At 39.2% G+C, this 25,029-nt stretch overlaps 1 protein-coding gene across 1 annotated transcript in view; it reads left to right on the top strand.

Annotated features, from left to right (window-relative positions):
* Positions 1-25,029, top strand: part of KIF26B (kinesin family member 26B) — a 295,702-nt gene that overhangs the window by 117,217 nt on the left and 153,456 nt on the right. Inside the window, exon 4 of the mRNA XM_051615283.1 lies at positions 944-1,110. Coding sequence (XP_051471243.1) covers positions 944-1,110 — 167 coding nt within the window. The remainder of the gene's footprint in view (positions 1-943; positions 1,111-25,029) is intronic.

Here is a 25,029-nt window from a genome sequence, read left to right as displayed (position 1 = left end):
GCTAACAATAATTTGGGTGGGTTCTTTATAGGCCTGTGTTGCAAATTTGTGATATGCATTGGTGAACAAAAGCTATTTGTGCGTGAAATGAGGGAAGGAGGAAAGGGAAGTTGTTAGGAATTGCATGAAGTACAATAGATGACATCACACCATTGTAAATTCATGCAGAAGTAATATTGAAGGAATTGAAATTAAAGGTTTGAGGAGATGCTTCAACAGGGTTCACCCAGCTTTCTCTGAAATCATTAAAGATCTTTGAGTTAATTTGAGGAGAGCTGGGTCAAAGCTGGTTGAACTACATTTCTTTTCTCTGACAATGAAAGACTGAGATGAGGCTTCCTAACAAGGAAAAAAAAATGTTAAATTGACCATCAGAAGAATGAAATCACAGGATGTTTAAAACCTTATGAGAAGCCAATGAAAGTGAGTGGCAATGATTCCAGTTTGCCAGAGAGGTGATAAATAGTCCAGGAACTCAAGGGACTCCTTTTTGTGCTGTGTACTGACTTTTCTGGAGAAAGGTCAACAAAAATACTTAATACACTAGTGCTGTGTTATTTTACAAAGGCAAACAAATGTATTTTTTTTTTCCTGAAGTAAATATCTTGCACATATCTAAGCTGTCTCTCTTGTACCCTGAGGTAAAACCAAGCAAGGATTGTGTTTTACTTTTTCTTGTCATATGGATGGAAAGCCATAGACAGTATTGACATTTCTAGTGACGGGATGAATTTATCCCATTAGTTTTAATGGAGACAAGGTTATGGCTGAGCCAAAGTACTGTAGATTAGCATGACAGAAGCAATAAATTTGTTCACAGAGCAGCAAAGAAATAGTGAATGAAATGTCTCCTCCTCTTTCTGCAACCCAGAGGCACTTTTGGATGAGGAGGGGTCAGCTAGTGAGCTTTAGCTGATGACACTTTTGGTTTTTCTGTCTTTAGATATCTCAGCTTATGACAGAGAGTAGTCGAGAAGGCCTGACCGAAGCAGCATTGAACCGCTACAATGCAGATAAACCCTCCTTGTACAGCTTCCCTGCTTCCCAGAGCACGTATGTTGCCAGTGAAGTATCCACAGGCACCTCGGTGGCAGCATCCTTTTTTGCCAGGTAAGAGAAATTTCTCAGATTTTTGTTCTCTGGAAACAGAATTGCTTTCAAAGGAGGTGATTCTGTAGTGAAGAAGTGGGGTTGAGAGACCACAGCACACTTTGCCAGAACATGGCTATTGATACAGAACTATCACAAACTTACTGGTTTACCATGAAAATGTTGTTTAATTCACCTGTATGCATTTGTCTGTCAGATGGGGTTGATACCTCTACCCTCTTCTGTAAAACATCTCTTTTGTGTCTTCATTTGGGTCAAAAAGTGATTGTGCTCCCAGAATAATAACAGATTTGGAGACATTTTTAGAGTCGTATATCCCTGGATGAGAAGGGCCCATCCAACTAATTTTCTGAGATAGGCAATTAAGTGTAGAGCTAACTGGAAGTGGCTAGTTCTGTTTGCCAGGTAACCTTCAGGCTTCTTTGTTGAATTTTACTTCCATCTAGGCAAATTATAAAGACTTCCACTTTCAGATTGGCAGGCTAAGGTTTCTGATTTCAGTTTCTGTCCTGAAGAAATTGAAATAATCCTTGTCTTCTAATGTTTTTCAATAATGAGAAGATTGACTTGGAAAGAGTTGTGAAAGTAATGAAATAACAAGAGAATAAGCTTTTTTACATCACTTCCAATCTAGTGAGAGATCAGAATTTCAAAACATGGAGAGAATTTTGGAGTTAATGCCTCAGGCATATTCAGATTAACTTCTTCTCTTCAGTGACCCAACTATTAGTAATTCCACATTGTTCTATTTTATTTTAAAGGTAAATGGAAAACTTATAAAACTGTTGAACTCTGTAAATCTGGAAAGAAGATTTTCCTATTGTGTTTTTCCTCACAAACATGAGGATTGCATATGTTCAATCAGTGTGACACAATAACTGAATCATATAGGAAGATTAAGAGTAGGATTTTAGAAGACCCAGTGAACATTTGGGGGAGTGCTGCAATTTTTTTCTTTACAGATATGATGCTGCAATAGCAAATGTGAATAATGACAGTGATCTTGTTTTGCTGCCCTTTTCTGTTTAACTGCAGGCAGTTTAAATTAAAATTGCTGAATGTACTCATATGGTAATATCTAACTGGAGTGCAGATTGGGATTAGCACATATTTTAGCATAATTGATTTATGATGATGGCTTAACTCATTTGTTCTTCATTGGTTCACTGTTTTATGCTGAGAGAATTCATTTGCCCTTAATACACTCTGCTGAAATGAAGGAAACTAATTAAATTTTCTCAAAATCCCTAGTGTAAATCGCAGCATTTGTGTACAACTCTGTTAGTTTCTAGCTGATGGATGGTGTGAATTCTTGGGTATGCTTGGCCCAGCAGAGGTCTCATGTTTAGGCTGTTGTTTTTTTTTAAACTCTACTAAAGAAGAAAAAAAAATGCCTGGTTTGAGATATTGCATAGTATCTCTTAATATCTCTTCTGTAAGTCAGTTTTGTTCTGGACTTCAAGTTATATGATCTGCTACACAGCTCAAGCAGCAAATCCAAGTCAATTGTTCATTGCTTGACCTTTTAACAAGAAAATCCACAACTTGATTTCAAAATGTAGATTAATTTTTATTTTGCATTTTATGTGTCTATTTGCATTTTTGAAAAGCATAAGAACCCATATAAATGTATATTGTAAAATATGATGTAGAAGGTAGTGGTTGTCAAACTCATTAACATGGTGCTCTGTTTACAGTATGAAACAGCCACTCCTACCAGGCATATGAATTCTAAACACGTTCTTTTTCTGATAGTAAGTGGCACCTGGAATAGTAAGTGCCAGATATGTCTTTTCTTTTTTTCCTTGAATGTGTGTCACATGATGTTTTCATGGTCAGTAAGTAAGAAATTATTACATAGCCACTGGACTTTGCTAATATGAAGCTGAAGTTGGGAGCAGAGGAGCAGAAAATACTCTTCTGAAATTTAAATAATGTCCCACAGTATTTCACTTGAAGTTTCATAGCAAGCAAAGCAAACCTCAGATGAAGCTCAGATATAAAAGCCATCCATCAGCAGGAAAAAAACCCCAATTAACTAAAACGCTATAGTATGGATGAAATGTCACAGCAACAAGGGGAACTTGTGGTTGTAATTACTTGAGAAACATCAGGAGTGGAACACTGGGAGCTCATAATTTTTCTGTTCTCAGACACTACTAGTCCTACAGTGATTCTGACTGGCCTACAGCTGGCATTGAGCCATGGAGAAGTGTCTGAAGGGCACAGAGATGCAGTCTTTTCAAAAGCTGGGAGACTTAGCAGTTATCTCAATACTTAACTGACATGCTGCATGATCTATAGCTGACAGATTCCAAGCTACAAAGGCTGCAGCTTCTGTGAATTGTCATTTCTTGGGATATCGCTGCAAGAGAACTTACACCGGAATTCCCATGGGATGGTATATGAATGTTTTAAAGGAACAAACATTGAAATCTGTCCACAGTGCTCTGCTGGTAGGCTTATGAATAGTAGATGATACAAGTATGAATAATGAATTTCTAATAGTGATTCTGACAGAGAGAGTGAATTCATTTGACTGCACTTTTAATGACAAACACCAAATTTGCCTTTCTGTTCAGGGCTAGCATTCATTTTTATCTCAGATGATATCCTCCAATCCATGCTAATTTAGCATCATCTTACTTCTTACTAGTACACGTTTGTGACACAATAAGTTTATATAGTGAAAGTGAAATAACGGGAAGATTCTGAACACAAGAAGAATAAATCACAGAGTATTTCAGGATTTTTACATGAGCTAACTGTTGCCTCCAGGTTGGATCTTTGTCACAAGAAGCTCTGGATTTTTGGGCCATCACAGTCCCAGGTGTACTAGTCTCTTGCCTTGCATCTCCAAGCACAATGTGCCAGCTGCAGTTAAGGGAGAAGTATATTCCAGTGCTGATGGTACCAGAAGAACTGAGGGAGGGACCTTCTGTCACTCGTCTCCCTGGTGTCTCTGTGAAGCTTTAGCAGGTCAATGGGCATTGCACTGAACCTTTTTCCTATTTGTGCTGGTTTCTACATGGAGAAAATTTCTGGGACTCTTCCTTCAGCTTTGGCCTGTGTACTCCGTAAGTAAACCTGCCTGAAAGAAGCTTCTGTATTGTGTCTGGGCTGTAGAGTTTCAATAGTCTCTTAAAGGACGATAATACACTATAGGAAGTATAAACTGGAACAGAGCCTTTTAGTTGTCCTTACAGTGCCTACAGGTTTTTTGGGATCTTAGTACTGTTCCTTGTTTGCCCTGTCACAGTAAACTTGCTTTCTCAGAGAGAAAAAGCCCTTCCTCAGAGAGGAAAAGATTTTACTGCTTCAGGACAAAGGAGAAACATAAAAGCCCATTTCTCTTTGGACCTCAAAAAAGGTAAAAACTTTTGAGGAGGAGATATGTTTATATGGTAGTCTTAAAGTTGTTTCCTGTTGCTGGTTAGGAAGTGGAACAGTGTATCCTGAACAAAAGCCTGCCTCAGTCTGAAATACGATCTAGTCGTGTTGGGATTAATTGAGCCTAATGGGAATATTGATGATCTTAAAAGTAGCCTGAAAAATCTTTTCTAGGGATCATTTTCCATGTCTTTATACAGCTTAAATGCTACCCAGGACCACACAATCCTACTGTTTTAGATGGAGCAAGGCACAAAGTCATGTTTCTCAAATGAAATGCAGAAATATTCAGATTAAAAAAAAACTTAGTATTTTGAGACAAAAATAAGAAAAAAATTAGCTTCATGTATAACTGATATGTAGCTACTCTGCATGGAGTAAGCTCTAGTTACAATTACCTCCATTCTTGGAAAAACTGCTAATGACACTTTCCACACTCATTCCCCATCCCTGTGCAGTTTGGCAGCTGGAGGATGTAAGGCAGTGCCTTACTTCAAAGGGACATAGTGAATGTTGTGTACAAAATGCTGCTGAATGCTCCACTGTTTTTCCTTCTACTCCTGAGAATCCTTTTTTAATATTTTTAAACATTCTGGTACATATTGCATGAACTACAAAGCTTATATGAGGACACAATTTGTGAGACCCTCTTGTTACAGCTACTGTGCTGTTTTGATGATTTAGCACTCCAAAGACCCCAGAACCTTGAATCTCATGCCTTGCTGTTTTTTGCATGTATGTGATAAACTATCACCTTATCACACAACTTTTGATGTTTGCTGGTTTTCATTATAGGTACAAGATTGTGACTTTTGTTGAAATTTAAAGTAAGGAGCTTGTCTGCACAATCTTTCTGCTTATGGTGAAAATTTTCAAAGCTCAAAGGCAAATAATCCAGAAACATTAGGGTTTTTCCTTAAAGACTGTGTATTGTTTTAAATTAATCACACCATTTTGAAGTCCTGGCTTGAATTTTTTAGAGGTCTGAGGGAAGTTGGAAAAACAAACTTTTCCTGGCATTGCAACAGAGGGTTTGTTGGAACATGTGCAGCAAAACCATGTAAGAGACAGAGGCAGCGGCTAGTAGAGAAGGAAATAGGTTGAAGTGGGTATTCCTTTACCAGAGGAATACCCAGAGCCCAGCTTTGGCTTGGAAAACTCCAAGGGAGAAACATTTGATGTGTGGCTGAAGCATTACACTAGCAGATGTGGAGCAAAGTCAGGAATCTCTACTTGGTACTGCTGTGACTTGGGCAGGTGCACTGCAGGCTATGTAGGCACACTCAGGGTATTGGTGCTGCCAAGGCCTGAAAGACCTTTCAGGAAAAGAGTCTGTGAACATTGTCAGAGTGAAAGATGCTTGCCCCATGCTCTGCACCTTTCTGAAGAAAGTTCTGCTGAAGTTTTGAATGTTTTTAAACAACCTGAAGTGCAGATGGCTCAGATGAGTGTTTCTTCATGCTGAAGAATGGTGGACTCAACTGCTCTTTCAAGCCATGCAGTGGTTCCTTGGTTTAGGCACTGCTTGAGAAGTCCTGTTTGTCAAATAGCAGGGACCTCAATGTCTCTAAGAGAAAATTCTTTTCTGAGTCTTCAATGGATACATATTTTGGTTTCCTGCTGTCCAGACTATGCATAACCTAACAGGATTTTCTTTCATTAGCTTAACAAGTGAAATTTAATGGTTAAATTGTGGCCAGTCTCTCAGACATTTTGAAGAACTAAGTATTAAAAACTCTGATGAGAATTTCTACTCTTTTCCTGCATTCTCATCATGTAACGCATATGAAATATGTAAAAAGAACAACATTAAGATTAAAGATCCATAGACTGTCTTTCAGCAGGAACGCTGGCAGCAGCTTTAAAAACATCTGTAAATCATTTTCACAAATATTTCTACCTTCAAAGCCTGTCTTGGAGCTGACTAGTGGGGGAAATTTCAATCACAACGATCTCAGTCAACCTGAAAGACCATGAAGAATATATTTACAACTGGCACCTAAGATTGAGTGCACAACTTCAGGGGCTGATTTTTCATACTTGATCAACATTAATCAGAAATTTAGGAGATCTCTGTTCATGGTCACTGCTTTTCTGTGCTCGCCATTGCTATAAGAGTCCTAAGTAAAAGGCTGTTTCTACCCCTTGTTATTTCATATGTATAAAGTAAATGCCAATCAAAAGTGAATCTTGACACTCCTGAAGCCAAAGAAAGCTAACAGTTGGGGCATAAAGAACACTCTTTTTCTGTGGTGCAGTGTAAACAAAAGCATCCTGGCAGGAAAGACTATGAGCTACGTGCAAGAATATCCAATGCTGAGTAGTGGAGGTAGTGATCTGATATGCAGGGAAAAAAAAAAGAAGTTAGTTTTGAAGTGCTACGTCTGCATGAGGGAAAGCAAAGCTGTTTGAATGATCTCTAATTTTTCCTAGTAGTTCTATCTTGGGTCCCAAACAACTTCCAGTAATGTGTGTTTTGTTAATTTTTATTTTCTCCCCCACCCCCCCAAGCTGACACATTCCTCATGGCATTTTTTTTGAATCAGTTCAAATATTTTCATTGCAACAAGATTCTAGACTAGGTCTGTTTCTCTCAGGCAGTGTGTAAGTAGTATGTCCAAAGCTATGGTGTCTAAATCTTTGGATACTTGCATGCTGTCATTACTTAAACAAAAGCTTAACTGGGCATGCATTTCTAGACCTGGTTGGAAATCTAGTTGATACATTTAATTTGGCATTGGGCTGTAAACAGAAATAATTTGAACCTTCATGCTGATTAGATCCACTATATGTTGGCTGCAGATTAATAGATTTCATTCACTGCCTAAAATACAGATAATGGACCTTGATTTTTAACAGGATTTTGGGAGTGATCCATGGAACTATAAAAAGAAATAAGCTACAATTACTCTTAGATTTTTGTAGAATACCACACTTCTAGGGATGTGCCATCTGCTTAGCCCCAAAGCGTGTAACTGATAAAAAGAATGTAAAATCCTCCTCCTGTTTCTATTATCAAAGTAATCCACTTATGATGTACAGGGACATTTACCTTGAAGTAACAATTATAGTTTTCTGGACTAAGTAGGTTTAAAAAATAATAATTTAGAACATTCTGAAGTAAAAGTTCACAATTTATTAACCACTGAACAGAGAAATTAAAATTCCAATCCATAAAAGGTATGTTAGTTTGATGTGACACCTGCATTGAAATATGCCACACCTGCTTCTCTGTACTACACAGGATGAGTGTTTTCTCATCTGCACTTGCCCCACGTGTGGTGTGTTTTGTATTGATGATAATGGCGATTACTGAATAATGACATCAATGAAATATTCATCTAGATTCAGAGTTTCTTGTGCAACTAACTAACCTGTCAAAATTTTGAGAAATCTTGGTAATTTTCTAAGTAAAGCTCTCCTTTCCTCCTTTTGCTTTGGAAAGTTATGTTGTTTCTCTATGATGCAGTCCCCAATTCCATCTTGCAAATATCTAGTTCTATAAAGCAAAGGACACATACCATAAAACTCTTTCTGCTTCAGAGATGATTTTAAAATAAATGTCTTATCTTCTATAATTCATTATATTAATTGTTTCTAAAACCCAGAATCTTAGTTTTTCTGATTCCTGTAAGAACCTGTGTGCTACAACTTTGCATAATTTTCATTTTTACTTTTTTATATACACAAGTTTGTGAACTTCCATCTAGAATTCATTTGCCTGATTGATTTTTATATGATCAGTTGTGTTCAATTTTTAAACTTTTAAAAAATTATTTGGTAGTACAATACACTTATGTGTTTTCCCCTTCTTTTTTTCTGTCTGCCGATTTTCTCAAGTAGAACTGCATGAAAGTTTATGGTTCCCAGGCACTCCACTAAGCTAGTAAAGAAACACTGTCCATCTCTTTCAGATCCTAGAGTCAATAACCCTTTATATTACAATGGAAACGGCCAGTAATGCAAACACTTACTTAATCTCCTTGATGCAATATACATGATTTGTGGATGCTCAGTGTTATGTAGCCTCTATTGAGGCAGAAGTAGGTAACTTCCTGTCTTTGGTAGTTAGCAATGGCCTTTGTCTAATGTTTCTAAGATGTTACCTTAGCTTAAAGTTTGCTTTCTCAGTTTGTACCTCACTGATTGCTGCTATTACAGATAAGAAGCTTTAGACCTGTAAACGACACTGCTGGCCCCATTCTTCCTGCAACTTAAGCCTTGGATATTGTGTACTGATAAATGCTTTGCATTCCCAGGAACTCTCTTGGATGCTGACGACACTGAGGCACTGGTTATTTTAGTGGTTTGCTAAGGAAGAAGGTATTAGTGGATTTGTATTCCTAATTTTCATAATTATATGTAATTATATATAATGTGTATATATGTACACATAAATGAAGTACCTAGGTATCTGGAAGCTGAACTAATGCTGCTCTCCATAGACTATCCTAAAACAGAGGTAGCTTCTATTCTACTTCTTGACACATGTTGTTGTTTCCTGATAATTTCAGTAGATCACAAAGGAAGAGGCTAACTTAGGGTAGATTTGCCGACTAATTTCCAAGAGGTTTTTTGGCATGCCAGAGTACAGCTGGATGTCCAAATGGAGAACAGTGATGAGTGGCATTATTCAGGAGTCAGTACTGGGACCGGTGCTGTTTAACATCTTTGTCAGTGACATGGACAGTGGCAGTGAGTGCACCCTCAGCAAGTTTGCTGATGACACCAAGCTGTGTGGTGAGGTCGACACCCTGGAGGGAAGGGCCGCCATCCAGAGGGGCCTTGACAGGCTAGAGAGGTTGGCCCATACTACCTCATGAAGTTCAACAAGGCCAAGTACAAGGTCCTGCACCTGGGTTGGGGCAATCCCAAGCACAAATACAGGTTGGGTGGAGAATGGATTGAGAACAGCCTTGAGGAGGAAGACCTGGGGTGTTGGTTGATGAGAAGCTTAACATGAGCTGGCCATGTGCACTTGCAGCCCAGAAAGCCAGCTGTGTCCTGGGCTGCATCAAAAGAAGCATGGCCAGCAGGTCAAGGGAGGTGATTCTCACTTTCTGCTCTGCTCTGATGAGATCCCAGCTGGAGTACTGTGTCCAGTTCTGGAGCTCTAAACACAGAGAGAACATAGAGCTCTTGGAGCGAGTCCAGAGGAGGGCCACAAAGGTGATCAGAGGGCTGGAGCACCTCTCCTATGAAGACAGGCTGAGATAGTTTGGATTGTTCAGCCTGGAGAAGAGAAGACTCTGGGGAGACCTCATAGTGACCTTCCAGTACCTGAAGGGGTCTACAGGAAAGCTGGGGAGGGGCTTTTTACAAGGGCTTCTAGTGAGAGGATGAAGAGTAATGATTTTAAGCTGGAAGAAGGTAGGCATTAGGAGGAAATTCTTTAGTATAAGGGTGATGAGACACTGGAACAGGTTGTCCAGGGGGATTGTGGATGCTCCCTCCCTGGGAGTGTTGAAGGACAAGTTGGATGGGGCTTTGAGCATCCTGGTCCTGTGGTGGGAGGGTTGGAACTAGATGATCTTTAAGGTCTCTTCCAACCCAAACCATTCTATGATTCTGTGATACGTAAACACCTGTTCCCTGCTGATTTAGGAAAACTTACAAGGGACTGAGGCTATTGGCTTCCCTCGGCACTATCTTTCCCTGCACCTGACATGTACAGAGAAAAATTGCTAGCAACATATGCAGTAATCTCTCAGCACCTGTTTCCAAGGACTCCTGATTTTTAATCTTGCCTTTTACTCTTAGAGCAGTGGAAATAAAAATGGACAGCATTAATCTCCGGACTTCTAGTATAGTTGTGACTGCCAACTGTAGTACAGGAACCTTATCTTGATTTACTGTTTTGCATATTTCTTGCTTCCCTTAAACCTTGACATAAGAGTTCCGATTTATGGTGTCTGTATCTTGGCTTGTGGAGAAAGAAAGACGAATTGATGTAGTTGGACTGCCTATAGTAGAAAATTATATGCAGCACAAGTTGTTTTTTCCCCCCTCTGTTTTTTAACACCATCAAGCTAACCTTCACTCAAAGAGATCATAAATCCATAGTAACAAGACATTTTCTTAAAACACCTGGAAGTTCAGAGTGGCAAACTTTTTATTCTGATTTCTGCTTTTGTGTTACAGTAAGTACTGTTACAGTGCTGCCCCAGTGGCCTTGAAATTCCAGCTGTCATTTTTACCCTGTCTGTAGAGCTCTCCACTCCCTGCTCTAAGAGTCAGTGTTTTCTTAACCTTGAGAGCAATCTATTCAACTGCTGAATGGCTTTTCCTTACAATAATAAATGAATACAGACTTAGTTTTCCTTGCTCATTGAATAAAAACTCCAACAAGAAAACAGCTTGAAATGTTGATTTATTTGTTTATTGCCAAGTAATTTAACATTTAGGTAGACAACTGCCAGTTGGGCTTGTATATATGCACCTCTGTGATGTGGTGATAAAATACGATAAAACCACAGTACACCTGGATGCATGACTAGGTGAATTGTAGCAAGTAGAGATTTAGAACCTCACCTCTTTGATCAGCTGTAGATTAAACATGATACCATCTAACAGCTGCTGTCCATTGGCATTTCACTCAAAAGATTGGCCTGGTCTCTTTTGAGTAACTCATGTTCAGGATTACATGCATGCATTGCATGGAGGAGAGGGGCTCTAGAGCTTTCTTCCATGCATCTTTGTTTGACTCTAGTAGATGCCTCTCATGAGAGAGAAAGACCTATTAAAGAAGAAAACAAAAAATTACTATAGATATTTAGGAAACAAGTAATTACTGGGGCATTGCAGCTAACAGATGATTTCCTCTGTGAACCAATTTCTTGAGATTCCATGCCTTTGGCATGTAGCTTTAGAGGTTTTCTTAATGCTTGGGGAATTCTAGAGACTTTTTTCTCAAGTGTATTTTCTGTTGTTTCATAAAGAACTGGCAGCAACTTAGTCAAAGTGTTGACAGGGGGCTGCCTCTTCTATTCAACTGTCTATTTTCAGGAAATCAATAGAGGCTTGATTTCAAGATCTGCTCTAGTTAAAATTGGTCAATGGATTCAAATGCCCTTGTATGGTGTAGACAGAGGTTCAATTAGATTGTGTATTAGTTATCCTTATTTCTTTGAATAACTGGGCTAAAAACTACTGGTAATAACTAGTGAGGCAATCTTTGGTTTTATTACCCCAACAGTCATGAGAGAAAGGAAAAAAGCTAGCTACTCTGTTGTGAGAATTACAGCAATAATCTCTTTGAATCTAAGAAAGAATGCCGAATAAATAAAACTCTGGAAATCTAACCAGACAAAAAAACAATGTTAGCAGAACTTATTTTTCTTTCTTTTCTGAATACCTCTTTGTATGCAAATATCAGTAGAAATCAACCAGTCTTTCATTAGAAAGGAAAAAGTATGTAGAGAGAAATTGGACAGCATTGTCTCTGTCATTCAAGCCACCTGTAAGCAAGCTGAGTTAGTAACCTGCCCAGGATGAAGCATATTAACACTGTATGAAATTCTGAAATAGCCTTGTTCTGGAGGACAAGCAAACAAATGTGAAAGTAAGCTTTCTCATTGCAATAGCTATTCTTTTTCCAGCTCTCCTCTTCAACCATGTTTGTCCCTTGTCACACCAGCATCAACCCTTTTTAAAAAGAACTAGTTTAATCCAGCTGTGTGATCAGTGGAAATATCTAACAAGTTGGGCAAGGCAAAAGACATCTGAGTCATATCCAACCATGTATTTCTAAAATGTGTAAGATAGCAGCACTATTCACAATTTCCCAGGGGCTCCACAGGCTGTAGCTCAGGTCAGTTAATTAGCTGTGGACTTTCTGTTTGAACGGATTTATGTTGGGTCTCTCTACAGGACACCACAGTAGGGTGTGCACTCCAAACCTGGCATTTCTGTAAACCTCAGCTGTTGCCTGTCATAAGTGGGACACTAATCATCACAAGATAAAATACAATTTCTTGGATCTTTGGAGTTGTAAGAGTCTTCAGGTTCATTCAGTTTCTTGGTGTTTTTTTTTCTTCTCTCTGCATGCATGAAGTTAAGAAGTGGACTTGCATAATGAAAACTGAGACAAATAATCCTCTGATTTCATAAGTTGAAGAGAAAAATTCTGTACTACAATTTATGAAATAATATTGAGAGATATTGAAAGAATACTTGTGAGGGGATACAATTTAAAAAAAAAATAAAAAAATTGCCAATAAATTTAGGTTTATGGAAAGTCGGTGTTGGTCAAACTGGCTTGAAATGGTTTTCCAGAGAGGATTACATGTTAATAAAGTACAACTGATCCAGTGCAATCTATCTGCATTTCACTGAGCTGTTTGGGTTAACTCTCTGTGAATTCTCAATTAATACATTATATCAATGCAAAGCAAATTGGGAATGCATTAAACAGACTAAACTAGATGAAATTGTTAAATTCCTCCTGTTGGGATTCTTTAGAGATACAGAATGCCATAGGGCACTAACTGGAAAAATGTTAAACCTTATAGGTTGTGTTGGGAAGGCTATTAGTAACAGATAGATTAGTAATCTGGGCCAACAGTAGGTGTTACATCAGTGTCAAATGTAATGTCATAAATCCAGCACTAAAGAATGTAGACCATGCTCACAGCATAGAGGTTAAAGTACTGAGAAGCACTTACTGGAAGGGATCCCTGTCTTGGTTAATTAGTTGCATATGAGCACACAGAGGGACAGTAGTGCAACTCTTGAATATTTGTAAGAATAGGAACATATGAAGAGAGACTGAGAAGTTACTTTAACTCTGCATTTGGACTAGATAAAACCACTGCTAGAATACTCTGTCTAGTTCTAATGTCCACAGTCAAGGGTGATGCTGAAAAAAATGGAGAAGCCTCAGAAGAGACACTAAGATGATTAAAAGTTTGGAAAACATGCCTTCCAACAGCTTGACTTTAGTTTATCAACCAGATTTAGAGAGAGATACGTTGACAGTGTGCAGGGGACAGGAACGTCATACTAGAGGTTCTTCAGTCTAGCAGACAAAAGCATGTCAAGATGTAACGGCAGGAAGTTGAATCTAAACAAACTCAGAATCTTAATGAAATGTGCATGTTTAGGAGAGGGCAATGATCTTCTGAAATTAACAAAACTAGCAGAGAGCTCTCTCTTAGTGTATATTTTTCAAATTAAAATTTATATTTGAACAAAAAAGGCGGGAGTTAACCATAGCTTGGGAGGCTTTAAGAGATTTAATGTTGCTTTTGCTATGTGATAAATTAGATTAGAGAGTCATAACAGCCTCACCTAACAATCTGGGAAGACACTCATTTGTGTAAGTGCAGCAACACGGAATAGCATTTCTGTTCCTCTTTCAGACAGCAATGCTGTAACAAAGCACAAGAAACAACTGCCTTGAAGAAAGGTAGTTCTTAATGTCTTAATTTAGGTAGGAGTGATTAACAAGTAAATATTTTAATCGATGTGGGATTTTGTAGGGTTTTTTTCAGAGTTTTTTTAAATTTTATTTTATTTTTCAAACTACCAGTATCTGGAATTTTCATTTTTGCATTTTTATGTAACAAGATATGGGAATCTGGGGTTTTTTCATAGCTTCTCTGGGTACACATCTGCTTTAGTGATGCATTATTTTCCTGTTCTTAAGAGTCCATCCTTTTCTTATCTGTATCAGAAAATATATCAGTCTATATCATTAAAAAAAAAATAAAAATAAGCTGTCCAAAAGTCACATATGCTTTACTTCTTTATTTGTCTCTTGGGTAGAGGATGTCAGTCAGCAAAGGTGATGGGTGTTCATTGCTGACATGAGTGGATCAGTAAAAACCATGAGTGGGGAAAAAAAGCATCCTAACATTTTGAGATGTAAATTAAAAGGAGAAGTTAGCAATTGAAGCTGAAATAAAAACCATATTGTATCTGAAGGTAAAGGCTTTGGGGCAAATATCTGTGCTTCAAAATTACTGGGATGAAACTAATGCAAAAGCTGTTCCACTTGATGGCTCATAAAATCTGAATAAAGTCCTTCAAGAGCTTTTTTTTTTTTTTTTTTTAATAGGGAGAGACTATTTTTTGTATGGGTAGTTATGGTAGCATCTGGTTCCCATCTTTGGGAATTCAGAGAATCCACAGGCACCAACATGCTGTCTGCTTCAGAGAAGCTCTACAACACATACAAAAGCTTCAGACAAGTGCTCAGTACATGTATGTAATTATCTGCAAGCTGGAAGGACATCTGGGTTTGCTGGGAGGAGGTGAGATCTGAATCAGTGAAGTTTGATTAACTATAAGCAATAAGAGCAGCTTTTGCACAAAATTTTCTTTGTTCACCTGCGAAGAGTGGACTGATAAGCGAGCAACACCTAAGTCAATAGGATTAATGAGTCAGAGAAGGCAAGCAAGGCATACTTAAGACAGGAGGAGTTGATGGGTTTTTACAGAGGCAATGTCCTTCACAGAGGGTTTAAACAATGGGTTGGTAAGCTAATTGTCAATTCATTTCAGCAGGAAATGCAAAAGGCCTTTTATGAATAATCACATTGGATTTAGTAAGTGTTGAATGACAAAGCTAAAGCAGGATTTGTCCCTGTTACTTCTGGCTTGTCATTCTAATGCCGTAGCCTTTCTACAAACAGGATCTGTGTTTAAGAAGTAGTCACACTTAATGTGCAATTACATCATGGTTAGAGTTTGTTACACATTGAGACCTGGTGTTACAGAAAGCAAAGTCTTCAGGATGCCTTGAACGTGGACATAGGCACAGCCCTAATTTTCTTGTTTATATAGTGCTCAGCACATGGTTTTTTTTAACAAGTAGTATGATACAGCAAAAAGAGAGGACATGTAAAAGTTTTCCTTCTTTTATGGTTGGAGATGGAGTCAGCCTCAGTAAGAGTCATATGAAATGCGTTTAAGTGCAACTCTGTGATTGAATGCTTATCTTCATTTTAGGACATCTGCTTATGCACATCTATATACAGAAGAGGTGACAGCAGATATTCTTTGTGCCTCAGGGAACCACCCTTGTACTGTTTGTATACTAACCTAGACGTTAGTGCATTTCTCCAGGAAACTGGAGAACTGGGTTCTAGGCATTCCTGAACCTGAAACGAGTACAAAATGACACCTCACAGCCCAAAGGAATGTCTTTAAATAATACACAAAGGTGAAATAGGTTCTCGCTCCAATAATGTCAGCTGAGGGTGCTCCACTGTGTAGGGGGGAGTGTGGGATCCACAGAGATGCTGGCAGTGAGTCAGAGGGAGCAAGCCCTTCTCTCTACCTGGAGAGCAGGGCTGGGTGGGTGCTGTAGGCACCATTCACTTTCTCCAGCAGCCACACCTAAAAGAAGGGTGAGGTGCGAGCCATTACATGGGACTTTGTGGCTACATGCAGAAAGAAATTTGGGGCCACGACTCCCTTTTTCACTCAGGTGCCTGGTTCTGAGCTACAAAAGCTCTGTGGCCTAGGAGAGAGACATTATTACAGGAATGTCTGTCTTCAGCATTTTCTACGGGTCAGTTTGTATGTCTGTGGCCTGCCAAGCTGGGGTGATGTTAAGGTAAGTGTCCAAATCTTCCTATATTTTGTGTATAGAAGTTAAGTATGTAGCCTGTGGTTTTGACTTGCTCATGTATAGAGTTGCTAAGAAATTGTCATGCCCTAAGGATGACATGAACCTAGGCTGAAGTTTACACCTGAATCTGAACAGTGTATTCAGACTTTCAGGTTTAATTTGCATTAAAAATACCAAGTACATTGTGAATATAAGAATCATCTTTTCCTAGAATACCATCTTAAAAATTGCTGGAGATACCACATTTCCAAGAACACTGAATAGGGTATGTTTCAGGAACCCAGGTCTTATTTCCAAAAATTATTGAAGTATTTATAAGCTTAAGTAATAGCAACTAGCACTGCAATCTATATTTCTGCTCATCTAGGTAACTTCTAAGAATTGTACCTGCAAAGTGATTACAACTATTTTGGTACTTCCAGGAGGCAGATTTTACATCAGCGTTCTGATTCAGATTTATTGATGGTTCTGCCATAAAGCCTTATTTTTATATTTTTAAAATTGTGTTTGTTTTTTAATTCCTAACAAATAAGCACACTTAAGCCCCAAACACATTATACGATACATTAGCTGCAAGGGACAATATCCTAAATTAAAACAGATCCTATTCTTTTTCTTCATGCCAGCTCTTTGTTTAGCAGTATGGCACTTACACACACATATCCCAGATGTTCATGGAAAAAAAATTCCTCTCTAATTTACAGCAGAATCTGGTTTTATCCCTTGCTGCCTTTCTATTTCTCAAGCATACAAATATTTAAAGCCTTATACTTAAATATGCTACAATAGTATTTTGTATGCCTCTTAAAAGCTATTGTTTGTAAAATAACAGAATAATTCAAATTGGAAGTAACACCTGGAGGTCATATAGTCCGACTCCTTGCTCAAGGCTGTGTCTGATGGAGCTGTGAATATCTCTGAATGGAGTTTCTACAACTTCTGAGTCCTTATTCCAGTGGTTGGCCCTGCTCATGATGAAAAAATACTTTCTATATAATTTTAATTTCCCATGTTGCAATTTCTCTTTTGCCTCTCCCTCTGTCCCTGTGCATCTCCAAGAATGAGCCTGGCCTTGTCTTCTCTAAACCATCTCATCAGTTGTAGACAGCACTAAGAGCTCTCCTTCACCTAGTCATGGCTAACTAGGTTCAGTTGTTTCAGCATCTCCTCATGTGTTACATGCTCCAGAACCTGAGCAGTGCATAGTCAGGAGAGTACAAACTGGTGTCCTGTTTTAAGCCAGGATGAAGCAATTTTTCTTCTTACAGATTTTTTTTTTTTCTTCAGTGAACTCTCTTTTAAGCAGCACACTTGCTGAAAATAACAGCAAGTTTTCCAGCTAGTGGACTGATAATGCTGAGAGACCAAGGACACTTTGCTGTTCTTGTTGAATCTGCTGCTTTGGACACTAAAGGAGCAGAAGAGTCGTATCTACAACCCTCCCATAAGGAGGAGTAGACTAGACAGATGGCAAAACTGGCCAACCCAGGTGTTCCATCCATATATAATTCAGGGATCACAGAAGTCAAGCCCTTCTTCATTTTGCTCTTCTGTTTGTGGCCGGTGTCCAGGGTGGACTCCATCTATCCATCACCACTGATCCCTAGGCTCATGTGTTCCTGACTCTCGTAACTCTCCCCTCAGCTCCTGTCGGCTCTGCCACTCTCTCCGGCAGCTCCAGGACATTTCAGGGCTGCTCACGGCTCAGGAGATGCCAGGAGAGTTGCTGGGGTAGGGGTAGGTGATAGAGGTGGTAGAGGTTTTGCTCATTCCTGCACATACTTGTATATATTTTCATATTTTCTTTTATGATTAGTATTTAATTGTAGCTATCTAGTTTAGTTTTCAATCTGGAAAGCCTCCCTCCTTATTCTCTCTCTCCTTTCCCTACCTGGGTGGGAGAGGGAAGGGAACGAAAGCATTATTGTAATTGGTTTTCTATTTGATAAGAAGATGTGGTATTTCAGATTTTAGGTGTAGTAATTTCTACAGCTAATGTCTTCTCTGCTCTTCTTGTGAATATGAGTAATACTGTGAAACCCAGTGGTTATTTGTATTTGCCTTGCAAAGTCTTTGGCAGGGAGCCGAACAGCATCGACAGCTTGAGCCTCTGTTCCACATTCTCAGGAACTGTTACATATTGATGTTTCACGGAAAAAGCCATCAGCGTGGACTGTGCTGATTTGAGCATCAGGCCATCTTGTGGGCGGCAAAAGGATTCTTCCCTGGAGAGCTTTTCTGTGCTACGGGCTGACGGAGATGAAGGTTCAACCAACGCTAAGGTCTCCCTGGGAGGGGCCCCAGCTGGTGGCAGGCCAGGGCTGGGTGGCCAGCGCCTGTCTCACCACCCAGCCGGGAGCATCCAAGGGTCGCCAAGGCAGCCTGTGCATTGGGTTCCTCCCTGGGGACAGGCTGGGATGTGTGCCTGCGGGTGCGCCTGGCTGAGCGAGGCCCCGGGCAGGGCTGGCCCTGCTGTGGCACCGCTGAGGCCAGGACTGAGAGCCCTAGGAGCTGACATGGTGTCCTGGGCAGGACCTGCAAGGCCAGTAGGTGCCCTCAGGGCCCTGGCAGGCCTCGGGTTGGGACTGAGGTTAGGAGAAGGGCAAAGCACAGACCTGCAGTGGGTGTTAGGCTGGAAAGGAGGTGTGAAACAACAGTGCAAGCTGTGAAAGGGTTTCTTCCCTGTGACTTTTTTCGTATGGACCCCCCTGGTGCTTTGGGCCAGGGAAACCTGAAGCGTAGCCAACGCCTACAGTGAGAAGGTGCATCTGGCATGGAGCTGAAAATGGGCTGCAAAATCACAGATAACGCTGTAAAAAGATTTCTTCCCTGAATGTCTTCTTCAGTGATTAGCTGAGGATCCAGTTAATACAGGGGGGGAATTGTTGCTTTGCCTGAAATATTACCAGACTAATGATCTTTCGGATTCTCAAAGTACTTCCCAATCCTGTGTCTGTAGTATATGGAAAACAGGCCAATATTGAGACCTGTCTGAGCTGTAATTTTTGTTGGACTGCTCAGTATGTTCAGCACTCCGTTTTTTACAGGGGAACTAGTATAATTTCAAAGTGCTTTAATTTTGACTATGGACGGTCAGCAGAGATGAATACGGGAGTGACATTCATCTCCATGAACCTCATTGCATTGGCAACTAACTCTCGGGTTTTTTTATTGCTTCAGCAGCTGTGAAAGAGAAGGGGATAGAGAAGAGTCAGGAAATTCAGCCCAGGCTCAATTAATTTAGCACACAAGCCACAGAAAAACAACAGCAAGTGCTAATTATGTTTTTTAAGTTGAGCATTTCCTGTTTATGTGTCTGTTTGAAAACACTGAATTCTCTCCATACCCATATAGTTGAAGACTATGAAAAGGTACTGGAGCAAGTGGATACCTATTTGCCTATAAATTTATTTCAGACTTTACTCTTTAACATGGGTATCAGAGTAGGAGATTGTATTTATTTTCCTGTGCTTGCCAGGCCAGAATATGTTGGGCAAAGCTAGGCAAATCCAGCTAGTCAAGAGACTCAGCAAATTAAACATAGTGGTAAAGTGCTCAACAGAGCATCCATGTTTACCCTTGATTCTCTTCTTCCCTACTTTGGGGATGCTGCTGTCTTCTGACATGTGCTTTTACCTATTTATGAGTCCTTGGGGACATCAGTGCACTTCAGGCATTCTGCAGGCTGATGGGGACTCCTTTGCCTTGGTGAGGGACGCTTGCCTGTTCCTCATGTGCTGTGAGGCTTCTCACTCCTCTTTTGCAACTTCTCTCTAGCTCTGTCTGCTCAGCAGCCATTTCTGCAAGAAGCTCTCTGCTGTGGCAGGTGGGTTTGAGTTGCTTTGTCAGGATTGAACAGTGAGCTTAATGGTAGATTGTTTGGTTTTGACCCACAGCTTCTAAAATGCAGTTCTTTCCTATGTCTTCAAACTTCTGTACCATTTTGAGAGCACGCTGCTCACAGTGATCCAGTTATGCACCATGTAGAACAGAGCAGCATATTGAAATTAATAAAGGTTAATTAATAAAGAATTAAAAGAAGGCAATATAATTAATGCCAATCAACATGAACTTATGAAAATAGCTCTTGTCAAAATGACTTGTAATCTCATCAAAAAGAAATATCAAGTAGAGTTGATTAAACATAATTGCATTGCTGTGAAATTTGGTAGTTGAGGACTCTTAAGTCTACTGTGTGTAAAAGAGAGGCGATGGCTGGGAAATAAAGACTCAGAGTTGAAATAGGGTCTTTACTATGAGGACAGTTAACCATTGCAGATTTAATACTGGCAAAAGTTTATTAATGATGATTTCTAGAAATGCGAAATGCAGATCTGTGGCCTGTTACAGAAGAAAGCAACTGTGGTGGTCATGATGTTCTTCTCTGCGTATATACACCAGCAGCTCTCAAAATGGGAAGGCACTGAATTGTAAGCTGGAGAATGACAGCATGGTGGCTGCATCTTACGGCAGCAGCAAGGAAGTTGTAACTGTGAGTCAGGGATGGGACCAGGAGAAAGAGCCAAGCTGAGAAGCCATGCACTCTGCAGAGCAGTGGAGCAGCATGTGTGCTTTTCAGTGAGTAGGCATTTACATTAAAATTTAGGAATTACTCAGCTTGCAAAAATGCTTTCTAAATGTCTCTTAATTACACAAATTCTCAGTTGTTAAATTATGGATCTCATTCGTCCACCTGTTGCCATGATGCACAGTGCTCGATATGTGACCATTTGACTTTTTCAAGTGATGCATTTCTGTGGAAAGTTTCTGCTGAACATGAACAAGGGATGTATCAGTTGCACTAAAAATAATTAAAAAATATATTTGGTTACTGTCACTTTTTATTTACATTGAACAGTACCTTCTACTGCTAACACACCATTAAAGTCTGCAGAAAGACATTGCCCTGAGTAAAACATGGTATTCAAGCTTTGTCACTTTGAGAACAGCTACAAGAAGTGTTTTGCCTTGGGATAAGCTTGGGAGAGCTGTGGAGGATTCCTTTACGGCACAATTTGTTCCTTTCTATGCCCTTATTCTAGATCAGATTTAGAAGCTTATAGTTTACTTCTGACTAACTTCTACCATCATGTTTTAATAGCCCTTAAGCATTTCAGTTTCTCTGACTGACACCAGAAGGGTAAGAAGTCACGGAAGCAATCCCTTTCTTCCATCTTTCTGTCTGTTCTTTGCCTACCTGGTTTCGTGCAAGACTGTCAGTTCTGTTGAAAATAATATTTTATTATTTTTTTAAAAGCTTTCCTCACAGAAGACTTCTCCTGTACTGAGTCCTAACTTTGCATCAGTGTGAGGCTAGTGTAGATGACCTGCCAAGAACAAGCCCAGCATAGTTGGCTGCACTTGGAACTCGAAACTACACAAACTGCAGAATGTCTTAGCATGGCAAGGAATACAAAGCATAAAGTGTAAAGTTTAAAACTCAAATCGATATGCTTGATATTTGTTTTTTTTCTTTTACTGAAAGGTTCTGAGGGAGGGGAGTCAGCCAGGTGTGCACTTGGCTATGCACTCTGTCATTTAGCAGGTTCAGCACCTCAGTGCCACACCACTCAGGATGGTAGGGGGATATTTTTTTTTGTTGGTGCTTTTTCCCCTCCTGTGATGATAAATATGATAAATGGATTCTATTGATCTGTAATATGAGCAACCTCATTCAAAGTTTCAGAGAGAGAAAATATATTTGTGTGTCAGACAGTTTAAGTTGGTTTTGAACCTAGAAGTGGTGCAAAGCCTTTCTTCATTTCCGTTTTTAATAAACCAGAAGTATTTGTGTATCTCGAGCACTCCCTCTGGTCGCTGCCTGCATTACCCAGCTGGCAGAGTGTCTTCCACAATGACATCAGCAGAAGTGCAGGAGTGGGCTGCCAGGCCTGTTTCAGCACACCAGAACCACCCTCATTTCTTACTGTGTGTAGTATGCAGAGTAGTTGCCAATGGAGCTGTCAACTACAAATTATAAGTAGTAATAATTATCAGGTGAAATCTTACTCCATTTTGATATTGATGGGAGTTTTGCCATCAGCTTCACTGGTGAAGTTTAACCTAACAAGAGGAAAAACCTGTTAGCCTCTTGCTTCTTAATCCATGAACAACAATACTGTTGTTACCAAAGGGTACCGTGGCCAAACAAAGTAACTAATGACACTGGCTTTTAACAGTGGGAAGGTGATATAAAGTGCAGTTTGTCATTATGGCTCATCCACCACATTGTGGGCTCTGGTGCTGGAATCAATGAAGAGTCATTGGACCAGTTAAGTCCTTCCCTGGTATTACCTCAGTTCACATGCCAAACTGCATGTGTGTCTCCTGCTGCTGAACTTTATGCTGGTCTAGCATTATTGCCATCACTGTCCTGCCATTAGTGGTTCATGATTCAGAAGACTTCCTATAGAGACAGATTTTCTGAACTTAAAAGGATGTCAAACATGCAAGTTAGTCAAATCAGTTCTGAGGTGTTTTCAGTTATTTTGCCAGCTCCCCAGTTGCTTGTTCAGTATCTGTCCCTTCTTTTTCAACTGAATGAATTAAAATAATCAGTAATCGGCTTGAAATTGTACATGGGTTTAATTTTAATCTTATTTAATCATCATTCCTGGTCTTTCCCAAGTAAAATCAAGAAAATTAATACTCGTGATAAAATCATTTTTTCTTTCAAATATAGCTGTGGACAAAATTGTACCTCTGGAATTAATCATAGAATGGTTTGGGTTGGAAGGAACCTGAAAGATAATCTAGTTTTGAGCCTCCGGCATGGGCAGGGACACCTCTCACTAGACCAGTTTGCTCAAAGCCCCATCCAACTTGTCCTTCAACACTTCCAGGGATGCGATGTCCACAATTTAAATGTGCAGTTTGTCCAATGATATTCTCTACTTGTCTCCAAAAGCAAGGAGCATCTGGGCTCTGCACTTCAAGATTTGCAATAAAAATTTATATTACTCTCAACCTGAAAAGGCAAATATGCTGTGTAGCCCTTTGAAGGCTATTTCTTTTAATCTCTTGGTAGCCATATTCATATAGAGATACTGACAGCTGTATCAGCTGCATTCTTTTAAAAAATATTAAAATGCTGAGTTTTGAAAAATGCACATTGTAGTTTTTAATAAATAACTTTAGTATGGGAATGTGCTTTATTTACAGCAAAAGTTATTACTTGTTTTAGTATTTGTTTGACTGTTTTTGGTTTTATTTGAAGGTTTTTGAATAATTTAAAGAATGTGTCTCTACACATTTTATAACAGGATGGTAAAAAAAAAGCTATGAAAAAATTTGAACTAAATTTTATTTATCTCTTCATAATCTACTGGTGCAATCACAGGCATTATTAGATATGAAATAGCATCCTGGAGTTTTCATCATCAGGATGAAGAGGCTAATTCAATAATCTTTGGATCTCATGCTATTTAAATAGCTGCCTGTAGTGTGGCAGCCCACCCAGTGTGTTCAGGCATTACTTTTGGTCTTTGACCTGGGTGAAGCACGTTTTACATGAAATTTTCAGCAGTAAAGTATGCTCGGGTTTACTTATTGGTACACATGCTTATGCTGCAGCTGTGGGTGTGAACAAATGCATTTTGCTTCTGTGGAAAGTGAGTAAATGTTGATTTACTTATTAGAGTAAATTCAGAATTTTTAACTGAACAAATGTCACACGTCATTTTTGGCAGCCCACGGACAGGCATTAAAGTGATCCTGTTCCCACCAAACCAAATTAAAGTCTTTAATATCATGGAAGCCAAGTCAAGTTTTTTTTAAGGTGGTCGGCATCTGTTAGGTGATCTTTGTATCTTTAAAAACAACGTCAGCAGATATTGCACTGCTTTGGATAAGGTAACCACAGCTCAGGGCTTCTTCTTTCTGTTTTAACCTACCTGGAATAAATCTTCCTTTACTTGTGGAGAAAGAAGGCTTTAACTTTACAGAAACTTTGTAAAAGAACACTCTCAGTTGAGGCAGTAGCTGATAATTAACTGGATGCCAGGTGAGGTAGTTTAGATAAAAACATAAGAAGAATTCATACTCATTAACTCCATATTCCTATTAAAATCAAATTTATTTTCTCTCTCTTTTTCTTTTTGGCATTTGGATTATAAATTGTACACAGTGTCATGGGCCACTAGACAGTCATCTGGGTGCAGCTTGCTCTGAATAAATGATGCTGAACAGCATTAGGCGAGCTTCGTTCCTTTACAGAGATATTTTTAATTAAATTCCACTTGACCTAAAAAAGGAAAGAAGCTAATTAAAATTATTAAGGGGTATTTCAGCTGATGTAATCTGTCAGGAAGAAAGAGAAAAAAGAAATCTGCCACAGAGTTTTCTGACATTGTTTGTACTCAAAACCTTTGTGTTATGATCTTTATTGACAACTGGAGGGGAAGGAGTTACCTAATCAGTAGTATCAAATCAATGCTTTTATGCACAAAGCAGTTCTGAATAGCATTAGTGGAGTGCCTTTGTTAAATAAATGTTAGCTCAGTGTTTCCTTAATGCATTATTTTCATCACATATATTTAATGCTATTGATGCAATTCTCTTTACTGTTCTTGTGTTCCTCCTGAATGTCCCTGAACCAGTGGCCATGGTAACCCTCACTATGCATTAGGTTACCTCCAGCACTGCTTTACCAGAGCTGGTTGTTAATGAGCATCATTTGCTGGTTCACTCATACAAGGGCATTTTTAATTTCCTTCTGGTTTTAGTATCAGCTCAGCATTGAAGAATCTCAGCCCTAACATCCCTAGGGTGTTTTTTCGTCTGGGAAAACAAAAAAGGAATATATATGTATTTAAATTAAGTGGTGCTTTGTTTAGCATTTTGCTGGTGTGTGATCAGTTTGGTATTTATTCATCATTTTATTGTAGATACACAAAATTTTACCAATGCCTGGCTCTGCACTGTATGTCTGGGTCTTCCCTCTATACTTTCTACTT

Source organism: Apus apus, chromosome 3, assembly GCF_020740795.1.
Source record: "Apus apus isolate bApuApu2 chromosome 3, bApuApu2.pri.cur, whole genome shotgun sequence".
In the NCBI taxonomy this organism is placed as follows: domain Eukaryota; kingdom Metazoa; phylum Chordata; class Aves; order Apodiformes; family Apodidae; genus Apus; species Apus apus.
The sequence above is the reverse complement of the archived record's forward strand: the minus strand, read 5'-3'. Positions and strand labels throughout refer to the sequence as shown.